General features: G+C 32.9%; 3 protein-coding genes across 3 annotated transcripts; 1 reads left to right on the top strand and 2 right to left on the bottom strand.

The window, feature by feature from the left end:
• Positions 1-375: 375 nt before the first annotated feature.
• LOC145594543 (vacuolar-processing enzyme alpha-isozyme-like) lies at positions 376-4,536 on the bottom strand. The gene is made up of 9 exons (XM_081650859.1): positions 4,290-4,536; positions 3,993-4,157; positions 3,716-3,872; positions 3,516-3,601; positions 3,221-3,420; positions 2,850-2,898; positions 2,197-2,421; positions 1,481-1,687; positions 376-803 (listed from the first exon to the last, which is right to left on the bottom strand). Exons 1-9 carry the CDS (start codon positions 4,485-4,487, stop codon positions 660-662), a joined length of 1,431 nt encoding a protein of 476 aa, XP_081506985.1. The 5' UTR covers positions 4,488-4,536; the 3' UTR covers positions 376-659.
• Positions 4,537-15,492: 10,956 nt separating this feature from the next.
• Positions 15,493-16,050, bottom strand: LOC145593954 (uncharacterized). Its single transcript, XM_081650311.1, has one exon. It carries the CDS (start codon positions 16,048-16,050, stop codon positions 15,493-15,495), a length of 558 nt encoding a protein of 185 aa, XP_081506437.1.
• A 4,569-nt stretch (positions 16,051-20,619) lies between these two features.
• Positions 20,620-26,214, top strand: LOC145594854 (uncharacterized). The gene is made up of 5 exons (XM_081651200.1): positions 20,620-20,795; positions 21,417-21,684; positions 22,195-22,300; positions 24,052-24,195; positions 25,663-26,214. The coding sequence occupies exons 2-5, from the start codon at positions 21,422-21,424 to the stop codon at positions 25,891-25,893; spliced, it is 744 nt and encodes a 247-aa protein (XP_081507326.1). The 5' UTR covers positions 20,620-20,795; positions 21,417-21,421; the 3' UTR covers positions 25,894-26,214.
• Positions 26,215-26,525: the final 311 nt, after the last annotated feature.

Below are 26,525 nucleotides of genomic sequence, written 5' to 3' on the forward strand. Positions count from 1 at the left end.
AATAAAAGTTTAAATGAGGTGTATATATCATGTAAAAAGTCAAAATGATACAAATAATAAATCATCAAGGGGTTAGGAGTAGTAAATAAAGTAGAGCCAATAAATTATAAAGATCAACCCAATATTTGGATTTTGGACTATTTCCACCAGCACCAACTTTTAAGTTACTTATCTTTTTAATAAAATGTGTGTAATAAACATATCAATGGAATTTAGCTTATTTAATATCAAAATTTCATTTGTATGTTTTTTTTTTTTGGTGTTTTATCCGGGGTTAATAATTCGGATTCGGGAATCAGTTTTGAGTGACGTGGTATATTTCATATGTACATGGGTACATGGTAATGGATGGTGTATTGAATATTGATAATACAAAGTAAATGGCTTGTGTAATTGATTTTAATGACGTGAAACCGTACATCTTAATAATCTACACTTAGCACTTCTTTGTTATAGCTAGCACATTCTAGGAATGCATGCGCATCTTATCTTGTTAGTGCGCATATAATCTAGAATTGCAAGTTATGGTCCATTTATTCTACATATACATATATGTTGCGACTGTTTTTTTTTTTCATACATTTGCAAATAATATATGAGCTTTATCTTGAGTTGGGAAGCTAATTAAGGCTAAATTATGGATAATAATAGCTAATTATTTAAACTTGTTTCCCACACACTTGGGATGCAACTTTAGCCAATTGAGCTTGTTGCACTCCAGAGTTGCACATATTTGCAAATGCCCGCATATGCTTCTTTCCATAGGTTGATAGAGCTCCACAATGTGTCTTATAAGTCTCAACCTACATACAATTAACATTATTTTATCAACATTTTGAAGCACCTACAAATAAGGAATAAATCATGCTTATATATGACTTTGTAGTTTGTATTAGAATACTTTATTGTAGAATTGAAAGTGATTAATGTAAATAAAATGTAAATATAAATCTACCTAATGTATAAATACAACGTAAAGTAACAAAAAGCTAGCTAGAGTAACCAAACAATCTTTGGATTCATGTTATTTCGTGTTCACATAGTATATAATAAATTTTCAAAAACACAAGTATTATATAGGTACTTTAATATACCATCAAAATAGAGTAATTCAAATATATATTCACCATTTTCAAACCTTTGAAATTATCAGAAGAAAAACTACGTTGTACTTAACCAAAAACCTTTCTTGCTACCGCGTACTATTTTTATCTGTCTAGATTAATTCATGCAAAGGTCAAACCATGCAGTTTTTTACAGATAATGTCACACCTAGTGGAAAAGCTTTACATTATTAAACATATTATAATAAACAAACAAAAAAATTGTATATATAAGTCTACGTCATAACTCAAAACATTACATTTTATCATCTCATAAATATAATGGTAAAAAATGAAGCATCGATAATGTGATTTTAGTTAGAAATTTGACAATAGACGATAAAATAAGAACAAAAATAGTGTATAAAGATACATACCAATGTTTTGAAACAATCCCAATCGTCCACAATCGATTGTCCCGTTGATCGGATGGTCTTAATCATCTCATTGCCTTGTTCTTCACCAAAAATAGTTTTTCCAATCTCTTCAAAGGTGCAGTCTACATGCTCCCTATGTGAAAGTGCATCATCCAACTCCTTTTGGGCCTCTTTCCTCTTAATAGATCCTTCTGGTGCTCTTGAAACCTTTTTTTTTATATGATTATTATTATTATTATTATTATTATTTTCAAAAGATCAAAATATGAATACAGTCAATAATACACTAGCTCATATACTTGTATATAAAATAGCTTAATGCTGTTTTTTCCACATTGAAATAGTTAGATGAATGTTTATGTTCTTGTCAGAAAAAAGGAAAAAAAAAAAAAAAAAACAGAAAGATCAATGTTTATGTTGGATACACTATATTGTGTAGTTTGATAAATTAAAACTCTTGGAATATATAAAATTCCCATGTGTAATGATAACTAATTAATATTGTAGGTGCAAACTATAAAACAAACTAAATAAAGTGAGACAAAATGAATAATATATAAAACTCTTGGAATATACAAAATAAAGTATATATATTGGAACAACGGGAATGCTCAACGAATCCATACACAATATATAAAACACCAAATGCAAAAAAAGTCAAATGAGCTAGATGATAAGTTATAAACAATGTGACGAAGAGAGTAGATTAAACAAACCTTTCGCTTTAAATAGAGAATATCAGCCTCATGTTGTTCAACAGGAGTCGAAGATGCTTGATTATTGTGGTTGCCTTTGCCCCCTTTGTTATGGTGTTTATGGCCGGAATCGGTGGTGGTTGAAGACCCTATGTAGAGTGAAAGATGATCCTTACTAAAGTTGACATTACCATATTCCATTACATGAGATCCATGTTCTCCTGCATCTGCTGTTCTTTTCTTTACCTGTATGTATAGATCTAAAGAACAATGCTTATTTTCCATTATACTTGGTATTAGCCTATTAGGTGGACCAAGTCGTCAATGTTGTTTTTTTTTTTTTTTTTTGTTTTTTTTTTTCAACAGAGAATATTAAACACAAAAATTAATATGAAAAGAAATATAAGTGACATCGCGGACATGATTGATTAGGCCACTTTATAAGGACAATTCAAAGTTAAAACAATGATTATGATCCATATTTTCAAAAAGTAGATTATAATGCATCGTTACACTGTTGTATGCGTTATGGTCTTTTCGTATTAGAAATATTGAGCTAATCATTTTCCCTTACAAAAATATACAAGTAATAAAATAAAATGATTAAGCTAATAATTACTCCGTCCTAATTAGCCACCCAAATACTACATAATCTACGGAGTACGAGTTCTTACCACTTGATATTGTTGTTCCACTGTCTCTGACTGGGTATTGTGCATGTCACTGTTGATAATTGTTGAAAAAAACATCAATAAATTAGACTAAAACATAATTAGTCATTATTGACTCATTGGTCATAAGTCATAACTTTGAAATGACAGCATTTCAACATATACTTTACACTTTTCGTCTTTTCGTTTAGATATTTCTAGTTATTTTAAGGAACACACCGTACTATGTAAGGTATACTCAATTTTATGTTTTCCCCGTGTTGACTATGTTACGTATATGTCAGTGATTCATTTCAAAGCTTCCAATTAGGTTGAGCCGTAATTTATAAAATGTGAAGATAGTGACCACGGAGTACAATATATAAATTAATTACCTGTCTTCCATCCAAGCAACACTATACAAGTCACCTAAACATGTATCATATTCTTCAGGAGGACTAGGATCAAAGCCAGGGCAATAAGTTGCCCAGCTATTTTCTTCAGGATTTGATGCCGTAGTCACGTATATGTTCCACTCTTTCGGCAGAAGACCCTCAAATATACTCCCTGCTTCACAAGCTTCTACATATATCACCTACATATTTAATCATATAAACAATCTTATTATTAAAGTTCCAACCAAACTATATATAGTATAAATAAATATGTGTATATAGATTAATTATTTACCATGCTTTTGTATGTTCCCATTTGGTGCTTTTTCTTCAAGGTGTTGATAAAATCTTTCGCATATAGATCATCATCATTTGGCATAGCTAATATGATGCCACACAAGTAAAATACCAATGATGAAAAATAAAAGGTCAGTATGTACAACATAACATATATTCCGTGTTATATAATATAATACTAGTACAAAAGTGACTTACTAAGTACGCCGGGGCTTCCATGGTCGGAATAATAAATAAATATACGATCATTTGGACCGCTATTGATGACTTTGCCACTGCCTCCTTTAATAGCTGTTTTATTTCCAAGTATCGCAGCTAAAAGATTGCTAGTTGTCAAATATTTGCCTGTGTAATCCTACATGATCAAGGTTGATAATATTATACCGTGTGAACAACTCAAAGTAATCAACAAGAATATTTACTTGATAACCTACCAAATTAATTTGACGTAAATTAGAAGTGAAATGAATCAAACCTTAGGAACTCCATTGTAAACATCTCCTCCTTTTGGGTTGTTAATTATAATTCCTTTTCTCGGATTCTCTTCGTTATGAGCTATGTCATCGTACATGAAAACGACGATGTTTTCATCCTTAAGACCATTCTTCTTTAAGATTTGGTATGCATGACATATATCAGCCTGTAAAATCAAATAAAAATCATTCAAATCATGTGTATAGTCAGCCTTATGTGGCACAGTTAATTAATTATCCATCAAATCATTGGGATATTATTTGAAAAAATTACTGAATACGATAAAAAGTGAATGAACCTGGTGTCGATAGTTTCCATACCCCCTCGAACCGGCCACGAGTACAGCCCAATTTGTCCCTTCATCAGCGTTAGATATTGATGAAGTTCCAAAAGTTGATTTGAATGTTTCTTGTGTTAGACGACTCTCGGTAAATTGAATGAGTAAAGCCAAGAGAATGATTAAGATAGGACAGAAGTATTGGTAGTTGAAAGCCATAATAATGAGAACTTTTGATAATAGTGTGATTTCTAGCTAATTATGCCGGAACTTTGGAATGACAAAGTGGAGTATTTATAGTGGTTAGTATATAGACACATTACTTTTATAACGAATTGAAATGCGCATTGATGTGATATTCTATGGAATAGAAGATTCCAATTATTGTTTTTTCTTTAATAATATATTTAATGAAAGATTCCAATTTTGATTGAACAATAGCTAAAGAGAAAATAAATAAATAAATAATATGGAGTAGAATCACTAAATAATTATAGAGAAAATTCAATGAATAAAGATCATTCTTCTTCCTTTTTTTTTTTTTTTTGACAATAAAGATCATTCTTCTTGTCGATGGATCCACTTATTAGCTCATTATATTTTATCTAACATTTTGTATATCTTATGATCTTTTAATCTCATAATTTATTATTTTATATATACATATGTATATAAACCCCCTTAATAGAAAAGAGTTTATTTTAATTAGCTAATTAATTTAAATTCTACAATTTCATTTGTAAATTTTGAAAAATTTCTTAGGAATTCCTCCCCTATGTTATAATGCGATGCTTGAATATTGTAATATTGAATTAAATTGTATACGTCTCTTTCTTTGTAGTCCTTCTATCTCACTAAAATGAGTACATCGATAGATAATGGAGCATGAATCTGTGGTGGTGGTAGTGGTGCATAAAATAAACAATACAAAGTTATTTTAATCGTGGATGATGAGTAGATCTTATTAAGTTTATATTCAATAAACACATTGTTCGAAATGTATCTTGATTTTCGCCAGTTCGCTCAATGATGAAGCTAAATAATGAAATGAAGTAATTTATAAGATGAAGTTCAATTATGTATGTAATTTTCCCTCTATTATATATCCCAACTTAATTAACTTTTTTTTTTTGTCATTGTTTTACATATAAGAGAAACATGTTGCATTTGTTGGAATAATCGTTATAATGTGCAAGGATTATACTTAAGAAGGCAAAAATCACAAAGAGCATGCTAATAATAACAGCAGCAATCATAATCCATTGCATGAATCATAATATGATTCTTTTTCTTCTTCTTTATTTTATTTGAACAAAATCATAATATGATTCTTTTCTGTATTAATAGTATATAATTGCCATAGACATAATTTATCACCTTTGTTTTTTTTTTTTTTTTTTAATAGAGACAGGATTCATTACCTAAATTGTTGATATTCATTCATACTTTTTCAATAGTCTTTTACTTCGTATTTGGTAAATATCTCCCTTATTCAGTTTTTTTTTTATTTCTTTGAATATGACTTAACAATAACTAAAATTCTTAGAAAAACCTGATGATTTATAACCCTGCTCTATATAAGAACCAATCTCAACCCTTTATTACTTTTGATCTAACCATCTAAAATGATCCTTTAGTAATGACAATTCTGTAATTTTGAGAAATTTGTTTTTAGAACATATAAAAGAAATTTAGAACATAGAAAAAAATTTAGAACATAGGTAAAATTTTAGAACATAAGCAGAAACAATTTAGAACATAAGCAGAAAATTTTAAAACATAAGAAAAATAATTTAGAAGATAGCAAAAATTTAGAACATAAGCAAACAAAAAAGTTAGAACATAAGAAAAACAATTTAGAACATAAGTTGAAAAAATAATAAATAATAACATAAGCTGAAAAAAAAAAATTAGAACATAAGAAAAAATTTAGAACATAAGCTGAAAAAATAATTTAGAACATAGGAATAGATTTAGAACATAATCTAAAAAACAATTTAGAACATTGGAAATAATTTGGAACATAAGTAGAAAAAATTTAGAATATAGGAAAAAGTTTAGAACATAAGCTGAAAAAATAATTTTGAATATATAGGGAAAAATTTAAAATATAAGCTGAAAAAATAATTTAGAACATAAGCTGAAAAAATGATTTAGAACATAGTAACAAATTTAGAACATAATCTAAAAAACAATTTAGAACATTGGAAAAAATTTGGAACATAAGTAGAAAAATTTTAGAATATAGGAAAAACTTTAGAACATAAGCAGAAAAAAAATTAGAAAATAGGAAAAAGTTTAGAACATAAGGTAGTGTTCTTACATAAGAAAGGGTTCTTATATAAGGAGGGGTTCTTACTGGATCCCTCCCCTATATATATATATATATAATTAAAGATCACTATGCTTAAATAAAAATTATTGAATTATGCTAAAATAATAATTTTGTTACAATAATAAAGGTCACAAAAGATCAAATTAGTACAATATATTATAAGATGAGATCAGGTTTTAATATAATGGTCACTATGAATAATAATATTCAACGAACGAACTGGCAGTTGGCACTTGGCACGTGTGGAGCTCAGTCCACATTATTACTATCAAGTTCACACAAGTTTTAATAAAAACTATTATGTTACTCGTAGTATTAAGAGCGCTATATTCAAGATAATGTTTATTGCCACGTGAAGATCTGGTTCACAATAAAATGAAATAGTAAAGAAATCATATCAAATATTTATCCACTAAGGCCCTGTTCTCTTCACCTTAAAAAAAATAATATTAAGTAAAAATAATTTCAGTTCAGTAAAAATAAGTTCAGTTCAGTAAAAATAATTTCAGTTCAGTAAAAATAAGTTCAGTTCAGTAAAAATAAGTTTTCTTAAAGAAGAATTATAATAAAAAATCAGTAAAAATAATTTCTGTTCAGTAAAAATAATTTCAGTTCAGTAAAATTAAGTTCAGTTCAGTAAAAATAAGTTCAGTTCAGTAAAAATAATTTCAGTTCAGCAAAATTAAGGTGAATCAAACAGGGCCTAAGAAGGACTAAAATATCTTATTTAACCTAAATTTGAACGTATTGTAAGTCAATCGTACCCACTTAGAAATTAGTGCATGCAATAAAATTTTCAATTTTCATGCTCATAAATCATAATAGAATGACTTCAATAGTGAAGTCTACTCGACAATAAGCAATTTCACACTAATAAAGTAATAATAGCGCAATTTATCATGTGGGGGTACCAAAGTCAAGTCTCTAATTTTGACTATAGTTGATTGGAAGACTTTGAGCTAATGAATGAAATCCAATATTACTAGAAGCCTCATACTTGTATATTGATTGATAAAATTAACGATGATTGTTTTTCTTTATTTTTTTTATTTTTAGGAAATTTTAAAGATGATTGGTATAATAATGTACTGTAATGTTTTACATGGTCCACACGCACAAATTATAACCTTGAGGGACGGCCAGTCGGGGTTATGTAGACCCTTTATCAATTCTCTTTAGTTCCCACTCAAAAGAAAATCATCATTGTGAGAAGTTTTCAAAGTGTTAAAATGTATGTTAATTTTACAACAATGTGCCAATGCTCTAATATTTGAATTTGTATTCGGATTAACTTCTTTACCTTTTTAACTTGTGTAATTTGTATTGCGTATTAAAAGATGTTACTCCATCCTTCCCTAAATTACATTCCTGTTTGTAACATTACACGAGAATTAAGGAGAAAAAAATAAGACAAATAACAATAATGAAATATTTCAATGGGAAATACAAAGCATTAAATGATGTCTTTAAGTAAAACAAAGATAGATTAATGATTAATGATGCCATGTCATCAATCCTTTGCAAAAAAAAAAAAAAAAAAGGACCAATAACATGCTTCTAATTGAAAATTAAGAACCAATCATATTCATTAGGTTAGTTATAGGAAGTATAAACTTGAGAAAAACAGAGAAAATAAGAGTGAGATTAGGATAGTAAGAGTGAGAAAACATTAAATATACCACAGAAAAAAAAAAAAAAAAAAAAAAAAAAAAAAAAAGTTGATTTTGAGATATTTGGAAAAAAAAAACTTACTAAAAATAGAAAGGAGGAATGTAATTTTGAAATACCCAAAATAGAAACTAGAAATGTAATTTAGGAACAGAGAGAGTATATTTTTCTTTTTTCTTTTTTTTTTTTTTTTTTTTGCGAAAATTAAAAGATATGTAATTAAAAGATGTAACATAAATTAGTTAAGGGATGGAAGGTTTTGGGAAAAGGAAATTTTATTATTATTATTATTATTATAATTATAATTATAATTATTATTAAATTTCTCTGTGTGTGTGTGTTTAGAGAGTCACAAGAGCGGGAGTGAGACTCAATCCCAGGATCTCTTGAAATCGGGAGGAAAGCTCTAACCACGTGAGCTATCCCTCACTCTCATGGTATTTTATTATTGTAAAATTAAGGGCCACTTCGAATGCGCTAGGATATAGCTAGAAAGCAAAATGCTCCAGCCAGTGGGTTTGGTAAGCGCCAATGCTATTCGATGTTGCTAATATAAATAGATACTCTAAATTATTTTCTTAATCTTATCTACTATAGCATTTACCACATTGCATGCGATATAATCCATTATAAACCTTATTAATATCTTACCTAATAGTTTGCACTTTTGAAACTTTATTTATAATAGTAATGTGATTACTTTTATTTTTAGACGTAGTAATAAAATATTTTTGGTACTTATATTGGAATTACTCTTGTTAATGATAAGAAATATTATGTGATGTTACTAACTCAAGTGATGTTCAGATTCCATCCTCAATGTTATGTTTCACTTAATTGATATCTTACGATTCTCCCCAAGTGAAAGAAGTACATATAACTTGCAAGTCATGACAATTAACTATAATTTGACCATCTTTTAACTCATTTCTTAATATCGATATAGTAAATAGCCAGAGACTAAATCTGTAATTTGGATTTTTTTTTTTTTTTTTTTTTTTTTTTTTTTTTTTTTTTGTTACAAATGCTTAGTTTGACTACATTAATTATCTATAGGTTTGCAAGTAGTCAAGCTAGATTTTTTCTCACAAACCATATAATTCTCACAGTAGAAAGAAGGTTTTTATTATCACCTTCGCCTTTTCAAGTTTGAAAATATACGTGTATACCATTTTAAGACACAACATTTTAGATCACCATGTGTGATGATATGATTATTATGTATAGATAGAGGAAGTCTTCAACATTACAATTATACTATATAAGAATATAAGTTGTAGATAGATTATATTGTGGTGGATGGTAGTATTTAGATATGGTTGAGTATAATATATAATAGATTGGAAGTGCACGATTACAAGCATGCAGGACAATGGAGCATGGCAGCTTACCAAACCCACTACAACTTGAGTATTGCTCCACCATTACACATACTAGTAGAGTAGTAGTCTTGTTATTGGTACTAGCTACCTAGTTGCTCTTCAATTGCTAATTAGTGGACTCCATTAATAATGTATTGCGTGCTATAAAATTACACTTATTTATACTTAATTACTAGATAACTATTTAAAAAAATATATAAGAAATCTCTATTGACATATACCTCGATCACTATCTTTACAAATTCTTAGGTACATCTGGGCCCTTATTATTAGCACTCTTTTTTAGGTACCTCCGGCGGGAGATTTTTTTTTTTTTTTTTTTTTTTTTTTTTTTTTTTTTAACGCTATGGGAATGTATGTACTTCATTTTGTAAATAGAAAAAGTAAATAAAAAAAAAAAAATCAAGCACAAAGTTTCATATGTGGCTGGACACACTGTTTGATTGGGGAAACTTGATCAAAGGTTACACAATTGGTCAAGGGTACTTGGTCAGGGGCTATCCGATCAGTGTTTAGTGTATGTCAGTTTGGCCACATAGTAAACAAGCTTATTCTTTGAATTGTAAGGATAAACGATATTTCATAATAAATTATCTTATTTTGGATAATGAAGTAGTGAACACACTTGGTTTATTACAAGATTTGATCTTTATTTATTACTCATAGTATATTTTTACTTCAAGAATAATGATTTATTAAATACTCCATATGTAATGTCAATTGATTATTCGGTATATAACATAAAACAAAACACAACATGCAATCTCATTTATAAATTACCGGCAACCTCAATGACAGTGGCGGATCTAGGATTCCAGATTAGGGGTAGCACTAAATGCTAGAAGAAAAAAAAAATACACCTACTAACTTGAAAGTTGAAACTCAAATTAAATTATTTAAACTGGTAATAACACATCAAGTTATTTTTTTTTGCATAATATATTGTAATTCTGTATTTTAAAAAAAAAAGTTGTCATCAAATTTTAAACATCTATAGATTTTGCAATGAGCTGTTATCATGGATAAAATTATGTACATCATATTAGTTATTAAAATACTATTATTGTTGTTAACCATTTTTTTTTATGAGAGTTATTTTTATCTAATGTTTGAACATAAAGTCAAGAAAGTGAAAAGTTATTTGGGGAAGAATCAATTTTCGATGGAAACCATTTATATCTAATCTATTTGAATATAATGTCGAGAAAGAGGAAATTAATTTTGGGGAAAAAAATAATAAATCATTGATATTTTTTAGGAAAAAAAATATATCAAAACAAAAAAAAACAAAGACTTGGAAATGAACTAAAAATTCCTCAAAAAAAAAACTAAAAAGTAGGTGTATTGTGTACATGAAGAGAATCGAACAGCTGACCATTGGGCATTGGGTACAAAAAAAAAACTTTATGCACCTACTTTGATACCACTGAAGCAACCTTAGTTATGCTAAATAATACGCTGGTGTAATTTTTATATTGTGTTTCATAGGAGGATTTTTTGTAGACAATTTTTTTTTTTTTTTTTTTTTTTTTTTTGGGAAGGGGTAGCACGTGTCCCCCCGGGTCACTACGTAGATCCGCCTCTGGAGTCAATGATATGCCTTACATTAGATAGAACATAGAAGTACACTTATTTAATGTTGGCTCGATTTAGGCTAACACAGTATATTACACTAGCTAGTTTGCTACTAAATTAAAGCTAGTGATATTATTTAAGTTTATGCTCTTTTAGAAAATTGTGTTCTTTCAAGAGAAAATCTTGAATTCACATACATCTATATATCAATTGATGAACTTGGCTTGTGTAAATGTCCCACGCTCCTACTTTTTAACCATACTTAATTAGTTTTATTAAATCAATATCAAAAACGTCACACACTAACACATAATGACCTTGATTAGAAATGTTATAATACCTCGATCTGTTTCATATTATTTATAACGATTTGACAATATCTAATTGTTGCAAATTAAATAATATGAAACAGAGGTGGTATAAATCTTGATCACCAAAATAATATTATTGTTTAATAATTTAAAAGATAATAGAGTCTTAATATTAAAAAATAATACTGTATTTAAATGTAGTTGTATGTAAAAAGATTAATTAATACTTTCTCCGTTATTGCAACAAATCAACAATTTCCCGTTAGAAAGTTTTACAAATATTGCATAATTCACTATTTGCACGTTTTCTTTATTTTTTTGTTCTCATCGAATGGATCCCTATCTTTATTCCTCTTCCAATTCTCTTTTTTTTTTAAAAAAAAAATTTGTCCCCTTTCCCATGTCACAATATAGAGAAACGGAGAAAGTATAAAGTAATACTTAAAAAAAGTAATTACATTATTCACACAGTCACACTATTGGCCCCCTTTGCATTCTTTGGAATCTTATGATGTTCTAGCTTGTCTAATTGCATATATTCCGGTATCCATAAGCTCAAATGATTCTAATGTATACAGTAGCTTTCTTTGTCTAACAGCCTATCAAATGTCTATCTTGACAATTTATTACGAGTATAACAACACTTTCCCACTTACGTCGTAATATTGAAGTTATTTCAGTCATGCACTCCGAAATCAAATAGCCGACTAAGGGCCCTCGTAATTAATACCTTTGACTATTAATATATACCGTGTATTGGATAAAGAGTACAAAGACAGGCGATATAGACAACTTTTGTTACGAATATCATAGAATTTGCATCCAAGAGAACTATTAAGACCATCAATTCTTAGTTTCTTACCAAAGGCAAACTATATTTCTTAGGAGATTATAACTTACCTATCAAATCTATGTTGTGCCAAACTCTTCTCATCGTACCATAATTAACGCCATATACAATTTATTTACTAAATACTCAGCTTGTTCTCTTTTTGTTCTTGTTATTTAATATTATTTAATGGATACAGTATATATCAGAGAAAAAAAGGGAGTACAACATTCAATAATAAATGCAAAGTTTTATTTCAAATATGCTCTATATTTTACTACATGTTACTCAGTAATGTTTAAAAATGTCAAATAAACAATTAATTATATTACTCCGTAATGAATAAGATTAACAATTTAACATGGTGGCTTGAAATTTAAAAAAATCTTGATTACAAATACAAGCAATTTTGTGCTTGATGTGTCAACAGCCATGATTCTGACATCATTTTTAAGCATAAGGAGGAGTTTAATTATATGCTAATCTTGTCACATAACTAATTTTTCTTGATTATGATGTGTGGGTTCTCTAATGTTTATTTGTCCTTGAGTAAGAGTGGATGGAATTTTTGTGCGTAACATGCAATGGTTTGATAGGTGGGTCCAAATTGCCCAATATCGGGCTATCGGGCCAAGTTGATAATGATAAGGATAACATTAATGGCCTAATTGGCTTAATCGGGCCCAATGGGCTACTATGCTTGATATTAAGGGTCTGTTCTCATACTATTATTTTCATTTCAGTTCAGTTCAGTTCAGCTCAGCTCTAATAAGTTCAATTCAGTTCAGTTCATCTCTTAATTTCCTTCTCTTATAAAATATTCATTTTAGTTCAGTTTAGTTCAGTTCAGCTCTAATAAGTTCAGTTCAACTGAGTTCAGTCAATAAGAACATACACTAAATCTTGTTCATTCTATATGTTGTAACGGATGTGAGAAAGAACAAATTAATGAATGCAAAACAAATAAATAGCACACACAAATTTACGTGGTTCACCAACAATGTGTTGGCTACGTCCACGGGCAGGTGAGAGAAAAGCTTTATTGATCTTGAGGAAATTCCAGATTACAGATTGATAATGTCAATTATCAATAATAGACTCCACTATGAATAAACCCTAACTAGGATTATATATAGCTTCCTTAAATAAGATAGATAAGTGCATAAAAAAGACCCACGAAACCCTAAGAAATCGTGTGGGCTTCACCGTGCACAAACGGAGAGCTCTCGCTCACCATCGAGCGAGCTATCGCTCATGGTCGAGCGAGCTATCGCTCGCCCCCTATCTCACCTTCGACCTTCACGAGCTACCACGCGAGCTACCGAGCGAGCTATCGCTCGGCCTAGTCGAACCAAAACTGCCTTCGTGAGCTATAGCTCACTCGCATAGGAGCTATAGCTCCAATATCGTCGCAACTCCATATGCTTCCGAAACTACCGAGCTACCTCTCGAGCTATAGCTCGCTGCTCCTAAACCCAAATTCAAGGCATATTTCAACAATCTCCACCTTGACTTGAATCCTCTCACAAAACCAGATAACCAGACGCATTGATCACAATGCCCAGATTCTCCCTGCAACCAGACTTGTCCCGAATGACAACCAGACCAGATTAGTCCCGTAGGACTCCAGATTAGCTCCGTAGAGCTCCAGATTAGCCCCTAAGGGCTACTAACAATCTCGAATATTGAGCAAGTTCAAACAGTGTTCAAACTTACTCCGCGAAACCGGCTTGGTGAACATATCAGCAGGATTATCGGCAGTACCTACCTTCTTCACCTTAATTCTCGTCTCAGTTCGTAGAAAATGATACCTGACATCAATGTGTTTAGTTCTCTCATGATGCACTTGATCCTTAGCCAAACATATTGCACTCAAACTGTCACAATATACTATCGCTTGATCATGATGTAGACCCAGATCACTAACTAGTCCCTTTAACCAGATTCCCTCTTTGGATGCTTCTGTTAAGGCCATGTACTTAGCTTCAGTAGTAGACAAAGTCACTGAAGGTTGCAAAGTAGCTTTCCAACTAACAACAGAACCACCAAGAGTAAACACATAACCAGTCATAGACCTTTTACCATCAACATCCCCAGCATAATCAAAATCCGAATAGCCTGTAACTAAACATGCCACATCATTACCATAAATGAGACTAACATCAGACGTACCCCTTAGGTAACGAAAAATCCTCTTGACTGCTTGCCAATGTTCCTTACCAGGATCAATCATGAACCTACTAACAACACTGACTGCTTGTGCAAGATCCGGCCTAGTGCAAACCATAGCATACATCAAACTCCCTACTGCACTAGCATAGGGAACCCGAGACATGTACTCCTTCTCCTCAGCAGACTTTGGTGCAAAAGCAACCGACAAGTGACAATTGGCCGCGCTTGGAGTATCTATAGGCTTCGCTGTTGACATGCCAAACTTTGACAATATCTTCTCAATGTAGCCTTTCTGCGATAAGAAAAGTTTCTTTTGAGCCCTATCCCTATAAATCTCCATGCCTAATATCTTTCGAGCCGCACCCAAATCCTTCATTTCAAACTCGGCACTGAGAAGACCCTTCAATTTCTGAATATCAGACTTGTTCTTCGCTGCTATCAACATATCATCTACATATAGAACTAAGTAGATGTAAGACCCATCTGTCAACTTGTTATGGTATACACAACAATCATACGGATTCCTGTTGTAGCCTAGCTCCATCATGTAGCTATCAAACCTCTTGTACCATTGCCTAGGAGAATGCTTTAGCCCATACAAGGACTTCTTCAACTTGCAAACATGGTCTTCTTTTTCTGGAACTTGGAAACCATCTGGTTGGGTCATATATATATCCTCTTCCAACTCTCCATGTAGAAAAGCTGTTTTCACATCTAATTGCTCAAGCTCCAAATCCTGATGTGCAACTATTGCTAGTAGCACCCTGATGGAAGTGTGTCTGACCACAGGTGAGAAGATCTCGTTGTAGTCTATCCCCTCTCTTTGAGTGAACCCTCTTGTAACTACTCGAGCCTTATACTTGATCCCTTCCGCAGGTGTCATCCCCTCCTTTTTCTTGAAAATCCATTTACAAGTAACAATTTTTCTCCCTGAAGGCCTAGGAACAAGATCTCAAGTCTTATTCTTATGAAGTGACTCCATCTCATCTCTCATTGCAGCAAGCCAATGGGTAGATTCCGCACATGTAACTGCTTCCTTGTAGGTAGATGGCTCATATACATCCACCTCTTCGGCAACCTGTAGTGCATAAACCACCATATCTTCAAAACCAAATCTATCAGGAGGTTTTCCAAAATTCGCCCTTTTAGAACGTTCCAAAGCTAGACTAGGCTTGTTCAATTTTGGCGTTGATGATTCTGGTGCTTCAGTATTTTCGTGTTGAACATCTTTTTCTTGTACCTCATCACTTTCATCATGAGTGACTTGCTGCTCCACCTGTTTGTCAACACTACCACTATCTGATACAACTATGGACTGAACATTAGAGTTAAACATAGAATTTTCATCAAAGACTACATTTCTACTAAGTATAACTCTACTTTCCGAGGGAGACCAAATCTTATAACCTTTAACCCCATCGCCATACCCTACAAATACTCCCTTTTTAGCCCTTGGCTCTAATTTACCCTCATTAACATGATAATAAACATTGCAACCAAAAGCTCTCATTTTTTAATAATCTGCAGGCTTACCAGACCACACCTCATAGGGTGTTTTGAGGTTAATTCCAGAGTGCAGTCCACGGTTGATCAGATAACATGCCGTACTAACGGCTTCTGCCCAAAACTTTCTGGTCAATCCAGCATTAGAGAGCATGCACCGAACTCTCTCCAAAAGTGTCTGATTCATTCGTTCTGCTACACCATTTTGCTGTGGTGTATCTCTGACGGTACGATGCCTAGCGATCCCCTCATTCTTGCAGAACTCATCGAACTCAAACCAACAAAATTCTAGACCATTATCAGTTCGTAGCTTCTTGATCTTCTTCCCAGTTTGATTCTCCACTAACGACTTCCACTGCTTAAAATTCTTGAAAGCTTCATTTTTAAACCTCATTATGATCACCCAAGTCATCCTTGAAAAATCATCAATGAATGATACAAAATACCTGTGACCTCCCAATGACTCAACACGTGAAGGACCCCAACAATCGGAGTGGATATAATCAAGAGTACCTTTAGTTCTATGAATACCTTTGGGGAACTTGCTGCGATGTAGTTTCCCAAAGACACAATGCTCACAGAAATCAAGGTTTGTGACCTTGTGGCCACCTAGAAGACCAGCCTTCGAGAGGATTTGCATTCCTCTCTCACTTATATGCCCAAGCCTAATGTGCCATAACTTGGTCATATCATCCTTCTGAACCTCAGATGAAGCAGCAACAGCAACTGAACCTGATAAAGTGGAGCCCTGTAGGAAATACAAAGTACCACGCTTGACACCCTTTAGAATCACATCCGAACCCTTGTAGACATCAGAACTCCACCTTTACCCCTGAAACTGAAACCCTTATTGTCTAGTGCACTAAGTGAAATCAGATTCTTAGTCATTTGTGGAACATGTCTAACATCGTTCAATATGTGAAACGTACCATCATGTGTCCGGATCTTGATAGAGCCAATCCCAATTGCCTTGCACACTGCGCTATTAGCCATTGAAATATTTCCTCCATCTACCTGCTCATAGGTAGTAAACCACTCTCTATGAGGACATATATGATACGATGACCCAGAATCAAGAACCCACACATCATTGTGATATGTATGTTCACCCGCAACTAAAGCAATGTCATACTCAGAATTCGAATCCTCTTCTGCTAAAGCAGCAGATACAGATTTATCCTGCTGTTTCTTCTTGGGACATTCTCTCTTCCGATGCCCCTTCTCTTTACAGTAATTACAGACATCAGTTTGCTTAGGACCCCCTTTGGATTTTTCGGGCTTCTTAGCCTTCTTCTTCCCGGAATTTCCATGTCCCTTTCCACCACTGGCCATTAATCCAGAGGCTTGATTGTCTGTATTTGTACTACCAGATGCCTTATGGCGTAATTCCCTAGTATGAAGAGATGATCTAACCTCTTCTAGGGACACAGTATCTTTACCAACAATAAAAGATTGCACAAAATTTTCATACGACAAAGGTAAAGAAATTAACAGAATTAAAGCAGCATCCTCATCATCAACCTTAACATCAATATACGCAAATCTAGCAAAATCGTATTTAATTGATCTAGGTGATCTCTAAGAGGTGTACCTTCATTCATTCGCAGACTGAATAGACGTTGCTTCAATAGCAACTTATTTGTTAGAGACTTTGTCATGTACAAACTCTCCAATTTCAACCACAGACCTGATACGGTTTCCTCCTCCGCAACCTCGGTAATGATATCGTCTGCAAGACACAACATGATTGTTGAATGTGCCTTCTCCTCCAGAATGGCCATCTCAGCGGTATCCAGACCCGGTGACTTCTTTGTCGATGGTGTCTCAGCGCCATCTGAACCCGATGACTTCTTTGCCAATGGTGCCCATAACCCTTGTTGTTTCAACAACGCTCGCATCTTGGTTTGCCATAAACTAAAGCTATTCCTCCCCGTGAATTTATCAATTTTCACATTCATACCAGACATCTCTCCCACTCAAATCGAAACTGAGCTCTTGATACCACTTGTTGTAACGGATGTGAGAAAGAACAAATTAATGAATGCAAAACAAATAAATAGCACACACAGATTTACGTGGTTCACCAACAATGTGTTGGCTACATCCACGGGCAGGCGAGAGAAAAGCTTTATTGATCTTGAGGAAATTCCAGATTACAGATTGATAATGTCAATTATCAATAATAGACTCCACTATGAATAAACCCTAACTAGGATTATATATAGCTTCCCTAAATAAGATAGATAAGTGCATAAAAAAGACCCACGAAACCCTAAGAAATCGTGTGGGCTTCACCGTGCACAAACGGAGAGCTCTCGCTCACCATCGAGCGAGCTATCGCTCGGACCCCAGTCGAGCTATCGCTCATGGTCGAGCGAGCTATCGCTCGCCCCCTGTCTCACCTTCGACCTTCACAAGCTACCACGCGAGCTACCGAGCGAGCTATCGCTCGGCCTAGTCGAACCAAAACTGCCTTCGGAGCTATAGCTCACTCGCATAGGAGCTATAGCTCCAATTTCGTCGCAACTCCATATGCTTCCGAAACTATCGAGCTACCTCTCGAGCTATAGCTCGCTGCTCCTAAACCCAAATTCAAGGCATATTTCAACACTATAAAATTAGAAAAACTTATAGATTGGAAAAATACAAGTTGATAAGCCTAATAAACCAGTATTGTTTATCAAGAGGGGTGTAATTTAGAATGAAAAAGATAAAACTGCTAACACTCGTACACCCCTATAACAGCTAATGAGAGTAGCGATTTTCCTTTTTTTAAAAAAAAAAAAAAAAAAAAAAAAAAAAAAAAAAAAAAAAAAAAAACTAAAATATGCCATATTAGTATATTACCCTTTTGTTTATCACGCTTATTCTATTTACAAGCATGTTGTCATGTTGTTTACAAAACTCAACGTACGTCAAATCCTTCAACACTTACTGTTAAATGATATTGAAGTATAACATTGAGAAAATAAGAGAGATAATTAATATTCACAAAAATAAATATGAAAAGAGGCTAGAGAGAGTTAAACACTTAAACTTAAACATGTGCTATAACACTATGGGGCTATTTTCTTCTAATGTCACACGTGTATGCCTGTATGGTTATCAAATGGAATCCCCTTAAACTTGTAAAATAGATTATTTTTTTTTTCTATTTATTACGGGTGCGACTTTAAATCATATTTAACAAATGCTGACAATACAATAAAGCTATCGAATCTATTGCATGATATTGGTTTTTTTGGTTAACTTTACTTGTTTATGATAAATTTTAATTTATTGAAATTTGCAAGTTGAGGAGAATATAGAGTCTTGGTCATCTAATTCAGTTCACTTCAAATTGCCAATCATGCACCAAGACGAGAAACAAAAATTTGTAAGAGTTGTGAAGACGTTTGTGTATGAATTATAATAGCATAAGTTAAACATGGCCCATGAAAATTACTCCATAGTCCATAGATTCTCAAGTTGTCCTTGTAACTTGCAATATTCAAAATTTGTGTCACATTTTGATTGCAGATTCCGTAATCGTAAACACCATTAGTTCAAGTGTTTATAAAGTTTTGCTAACCGTCAATTCACTAATTCAATCAAATGCTCCAACACAAATTATTGATGATGCTTAAGGGATTGACCTATATGCATTTATGTATGAACAATAATACACGCAAATGTCTCACAATCTCTAATCGGCCGGATAATATTATTCTGCTTTATGCTAAAAATAATATATCACATTTCTTGTAGTTCAATCTATGATGCTTTGTTATAATTCACTTTTGATTGTGAACTTTCACGGATTAAACTTTTATGGGTTTTTTTTTTTTTTCATTATTAATTTTTAAATTTAACTGTCACCTTTAAAGACAAAGTAAAATTTAATCAAAACTATGCTTTTGGGATATGCTTCTCAAATTTTGGACATGGGGATAATATTTCATACAAATCGATTTTCCATTCATCTTGTCACCAAATACTGCAATATATTCAACTTATTATATAACAAAAACAAAGTAACAATTAAAAATCTAGATTTAGATTCGTAACCAAACCAAGCAATTTATCATCCGCAACGTGTTTTTGTGTGGGTGTGGCCGGCTATCACACTGAAACACTAACAGGGTAACTACCACCCTTGACTGACCAAGTAAACCCTGACCAATCGAGTAACCCTTGACCGATCGGATAGCTCTTAACCAAGTAACTCCTGCTACATGATGTGGCCAACTGGCCAACCACATATAAAATTTTGTGTATCATTCGACGTACTGAACAAACAAATGACCTTTTTTTTTTTTTTTTTTTTTTGAAATTACCACTTGAAATGCACGATTCACGATTGTAAGGTTTAAGTAAAACAAGATAAATCATAAAAAAAAAAAAAAAAATTAAATACTTGTACAAGATAAATCATAAAAGTAAAGGTCTAAACTAAAGAGTCTGAAAACTCCAAATTGGGCCTATTATACCAATTGGGCAAATCTTATTTTAATTGGACAATTAGGTTTATCTTGTTCATTGGAGGCCCAAATTTTCAAAATTAAATTCCACTATAATAAAGAAAAAACCAGCGACTCAAAAGCCGCGATTCAGTGAGTCGACACTCGCGAGCTCCTCAAACCCCAATTCACCGCCATAAAACTCTCAACAAATCACTCACAAAACCCTCTTAATCGTCGATTAAACGGAGAATTTAATACACCCAGAAAGAGAAATTCCTCCAATTTCCAGAATTTTCTGCTGCAAATCAAGGTTCTTTTGCAGTTTTGCTGAACCTGTTTATTTCCCCTTTAATCGTCAATTTTTCTATTAGCATTTGCAATTCTTAAGCTTTAATTTTCTGTTTAAATTAATGGGGTTGATACGCATTTTAGTTTCCTTGATTTTATTCTGTCCTTGTTGATTTCTATCTTCTTCTAAAAAAAATTTTGATGATGGATGTTCTATTGTTCTTGTTAAATTGCAATCGGTTTGTAATAGTCATCGAAATTTTTTGTTCTGGGTTGGTGGGTTTATATATTTGTGTATATGTTTGGTTATTACTTTGATTTTTCCAATTTCCCATTTTATTTTTATGCATGGTTTGAGTGAACTTTACATTGTTGATTAAGTTGATAACTTTAATCAGGCAATAGTTTCCCTATTATGAAGGACTGATATGCATACAATGCTTCACTTCTTAAGCAGATTATTTCGTGGTCATTGTTGGTGGGGTTTTGGGGGTTGGGGGAGTGGGGGTATGGGTTAAGAATTGTGAAATGTAACTATTGTGCTAATGTTTGTTAATGATGATTTGAGAAGATTTCGGGGTTTGGATTGAATGATGTCGTATGTTTGCCCAATGTTTGATGTGGATTGTTATTCCCTGTTTAGGTTAAATGGAGAGCATATTAGATACTATCGATGAAGAGCTGAGCTTTGAAGATGGCGAAGATGTGGAGATGATGGATATTGAAGAAGGAGAAGTAGTGGATGGGCATATATCAGGGGAAACTAGTGACATAAATGATAAGGAAGTAAAGACGGTTACACAGAGTGAAAATCTTCAACCGGCGACGAATACAGGCAAGAGGAGGAAGAAGAAAAAGAAGAATAAGAAAAAGAAATTCGTACCCCAATCAGATGTCATTAACATTGACAGGTTTCATTTTTTTTCCTCCAACCCATGTGTTAATTAGTGTATAGCTTCCTTGCCCTTTAACTGATTTCAAATCATTTTATTAGGCAAATGTTTCTCGCTTTGATTAGGATCCCTTTTTCATGCCCTCAGATTGTATGAAGTACATTGTTAGCTGCATTGTCAATTTGGTATTTCGCTTGTCATTTGTGAATAGGTTTATATGAGAAATGCAATGGTATGAACCCAAACTAGTTTTTGATGCATCACCAAGCTTCAATTTGGGTTTCATTTCCAATTTTATACTTTTTGGCTCCCCTAAGCTCTATTAATAATTTATGGGCCTTTGTTATGGCTGTGATTTCATGCTATTTTGTGTTGGCATATGCATGTCACTTCCAATTCATATCTGTTTTTTTTTTTTTTTTTTTTTTTTTTTTTTTTTTTTTTTTGCATGATAGCATAATTATCGTTGAGAGAAGATGCTTTTATCTGACAAAATTTTAAATGATGATTTTCATGTATTGTCTACAGGTTTGTTGTGGATGTCTGTAAGAGGTTAAGAGAGCGAAAGTCATATCTGGTGTATACTGCCATTGGTGTTCTGGGAATACCTGCTATTAGGGATCTTGTTAAAGAGGTAATCCTGACCTTAAATCTTCTTATATAAGTTTCTGATATCTTTGTTGTTTGTGCTGACGGGGTCGTCTTTCTACCTTATATGTACTCCTTATGAATTTACAATGAAAAGCTGTATGGTCTGTATTTACATTTGAGTGCTCTGCATTGATTGCATACATTTGCCTGTTGATGCATCATGGATTTTGATGCTTTATGATTGTTGTTTCTGATCACCTTTTCATTTAGGGTCGATCTGGACAACACTTATTGACTGCTGTTGACCATGTGTTAACTACCACAGTTTATTATGGCTATTGTCATTGGATGTATGACTTTCTCTGATGCTTTTGCTGACAAATTTGCTTCTCTTTAAGTCTTTAGTGCCACTCTTTGTTCATCTCATTTGTGATTATTTTCACCTCCCTTCATAGCTGTTACTTAAGGTGTACAAACAGAAAGTCTGACTGAGTTTGCCTCTTGCACTACCAGAGCGGCTCTACTAACCCGTTATATCTGCGTCACTCACTCAGTAACTCAGGATCCAGGAGGCTGCCCTTTATTTTTCTTTTTCAGAAATTCAATGAGTTGCTTGACTTGCTTCTTGATCAGTCTACCTCGTTTTGTTTATATTATAGGTTGAGAATTTACCTTAATTTGAAAATGGCCTGGCAGACCTAATGTTACTTCAATTTAAAAGGTGAGACAGATAAGGATTTTCCAGACAACCCTGAGACGTATGGGTTCAACAGTTTTTTCTAAGTTTCTGATGCTTTATGTTGTTTTCCGACCTTTGCAGATATGTTAAGTGGAAGCTTATTACTTCTTTCAATTGTTCAGATATCTGTGCTGAGATATCCTCTGGGTGATTGACTTTGCGCTTTGCTACTAATGTAGGTCTATCATCTATATTACAAGCTGATGAGCCTTTCACAGAGCTTGCAATTATGCTTCTTACATACAAAAACTTAAATTAAACTTGTTGAGGTTTAATCTATTTTCCGTAGATTTGATGCTAGATATGTTGACTGCTTGACACACTCATTCACCTAATTTGTACTCAACTTGGGGACTCTTAGGAATGTGCAATTTTTGAGTTGGAACAGGATTATTAGAACCACCTCCCCTGGAAAGTGAATTCTCTCATTTATCCAATTTCAATTCTTGTTCTGCCTTCTCTCTATGGCATAAAAAAAATAAAAATAAAAATAAAAATAAAAATAAAAATAAAATAAAAAAATAAATCCTAATTTAGTCATGAAGGAATTCTGTTCTCTTTTTAATTCTTTTATTTAAAAAAAAAAACAAAAAAATCTTGAAGAGCTTCTATGTGATGCAGATTAGGTAATAATTGTCTATGTCATGCATTGGCTTGATGGTTTTTGTTTGCAATCTATGTTGTATGGTTGATTTGTAATATATTTAACCAATTTAATCTTGAACATTTTGTTTGCTTCCCATCTATATATATAATCTTTTCTTCCACCGATCCCTAATTTATATTAAGTGATTTAATGTTTGTGCGTTGTGTTTGTCTTGTTTAGTTTACTATATTTATTATCCTTGATTCGTTTTTAGAAAAACTTCATTATTCAGATTATAGAGTTTAACCTTACTATGATGCTCTTTTCTTCCCCTTTAAAAACTGCTATGTAATTTTCTGCATCATTTTTTTAATTTTTTTTTCTGTCTGTAGCTTGGCCATTCTATGTTCCTTTTCCCTCTTTAAAATAAATTATTGTTCATATTCTTAATAGCACGTGTGAATTGCAGGTAGAAGCTGTCCAAGTTTGTGGAGGTCAGAAGACTGTTCTAGGTGATCGATATAGGTCTGGTGGAGGGGTATTATGGAATATACTTAAGGCACGAGACCCCAATGCCTATAAGGAGATAATGAAGAAAGGAAGGGACTTTGAGGTATGTTTTTGGTCATCCTTTATAAATACTTTCCTGTTCTGCCAGTTGATGTTTTCATTCCTGCAGCAAATATAGTGTGTCTTGAAATGGACTTCCAGGTTAAGAAGTGTGATATGTTTTCATGCATATCATAGGGGCATTTGGATATTAAAATAAGGGAATCTTTGGGTTATTGTGCCTGTGATATGTCAATATTTGCAAATCACAGTTAAATTCTTGAAGTTTCCTTGTCCTGAATGCTTGAAGTGAATCTGCCCCTTTTCTATGTTGATACATGCTTAGTTGGCCCCCTTGTTTCGAGAGTGAAGTCATTGAAGCGTAGATGGATTCTTGTTGAAATAAAGGAAATTTAACATTCGTTCTTACAAAGATCTAAGCATAATAACTCTCCTGCACTGTATAAATCTGAAAACTAGACATATCTCATAATCAAGCAAGCCAAACTATATAATCATCTGGTAAATTTGGAGAAACAGTAGTACAATACCCTATCTTTCTTGTCATCGTCTCATCTAGTAAGTCACTGTGTTTCTGGTACCTTCTGATTGTCAATGCCAATGGAAATGGTTCTTGTGGATTTGGCTATTGTTTAAAATTATTTGATTGATTTTGTTAGCCAACTTGGTTCATAGAATACTTTACATGAATATTTTTTTGCTAGCTGTTTTGTAACTCTGATTTATAGTTCCAGTTACATGCTATCTTAAAATCTTCTGTTATTATTATTATCTTTTCTTTTCTGCTAACCTAACCAACTTTCTGCAATACCAAATACTTCATGTTTATTGGACTTAAGGCTTTCTTTTGAAGTTTACTTCTAGTTCATATTAATCATATCCTCCTTTAGATGTGCAATACCTGGGTTTCTTGAAACAACTATGGTCTTTTAGGTAGGTCAAGGTCTCAAGGATGTATTCTACTCCTTGTAGTAGCTCTGGACATAGAGAATAATCACGTCTGAGCTTAGTAATAGGAGCTGTCAAGCTCCAAACAACCATGAAGTTGGTGGTTAGGTTGGGGAGTTGTTGGGCTTGGGCACTTACACCTTATTTTGGACACCTCTCCTTTTCAGTCTCATGTTCTTTTGATCTCATGTCATACTTTTAACAGATTACTGATTTTCTAGTTATAAAAATTGCTGTATCCAAGTTAGTTATATTGTACAATAGGAAGTTTTGGGGAATAAGAAAAGGCACAAAAAGGAGTTGTGACTTGTGAGTCTTGATGTTTGTTGAAACTCTACTATCTACGCAAGAAAAAAACAGAAGAATAACCATATTTGTTACTACATTACAATCTATTCAGAAACTAGATCCTTTTCTTGAGTAAGAAAGTTCAGGGTACATCCATACTCTTTAAGCTGTCTAATTCTGATATGACTCCGCTGCCTTGTTATTATCAAGTTGGCAAGTCCCTTCCTATGTATGTGTTTCTTGTCTCATTCATCTTGTGCTTAATATTTTGCAGAAACAATTTAGGCGACCGAGTGTCCAACCACCTAGTGCTTCAGATGCAATCACTAGTAAGCCAGTGGCTAGCACTTCAGACAATGACTGTGAGATAGAAACCTCAGTGCAAGAACAGTTACCGCAGCCCAGTGCTGGAGAGAAACGAGTGCCTGTACATGAAAGGATTAGGGTGCCTGTGTCATATGATGATCTGCCTGTAGAGGAGCCAGCAATTGACCAATCATCCTGAAACAATGTGGACATCTGCCTGTAGAGGAGCCAGCAACTGACCAATCATCTTGAAACAATGTGGACATGTTTTTGGCTAGCAATGGAGAGTTGAGATCTTTTGTGGTCTTCCTCTTCAAACTTCAATTCAAAGAGAGGATCTGAGATCAAGTTTTGGTAACGAATCGTTTTAAATATTTTTTCCCTCTCTAATAGTCAATGACTTGTTTGATGCCAATTATTGTCCACATTATGCTTAATTCAGGGTATTTCGCCCATTCTAATTAATAACTTTATATGTATACTCTTTTAATTATAAGTTTCATGTTCCGGTTGAAAACAGACTTTCAGATCACAAACTTATCAGTATTTACAGTAACCATTACCATGGTGAATATCTCCTGGGATTATCAGATTGAAGAGCATATTTGACCCGATAGCTAATAGAATATACTCTTCCTGAAACCGAGTCAAACTGGCTTGCTACCTAAAAATGGACAAAATTTATACGACTAGCTCATTTGCCATATTAAACTTTTATTTATAGTATCCACAGATGGTTTTCTTATCGTAAAATGAAAAATATGTACTGTGTGTTACAACTCACAAATAATCGTGCAAGTAGCTAGTAGCTCATCAAAAGGTGGGTGTAAA

This window comes from Chenopodium album, chromosome 19, assembly GCF_948465745.1.
Source record: "Chenopodium album chromosome 19, dcCheAlbu1.1, whole genome shotgun sequence".
Lineage (NCBI taxonomy): Eukaryota > Viridiplantae > Streptophyta > Magnoliopsida > Caryophyllales > Amaranthaceae > Chenopodium > Chenopodium album.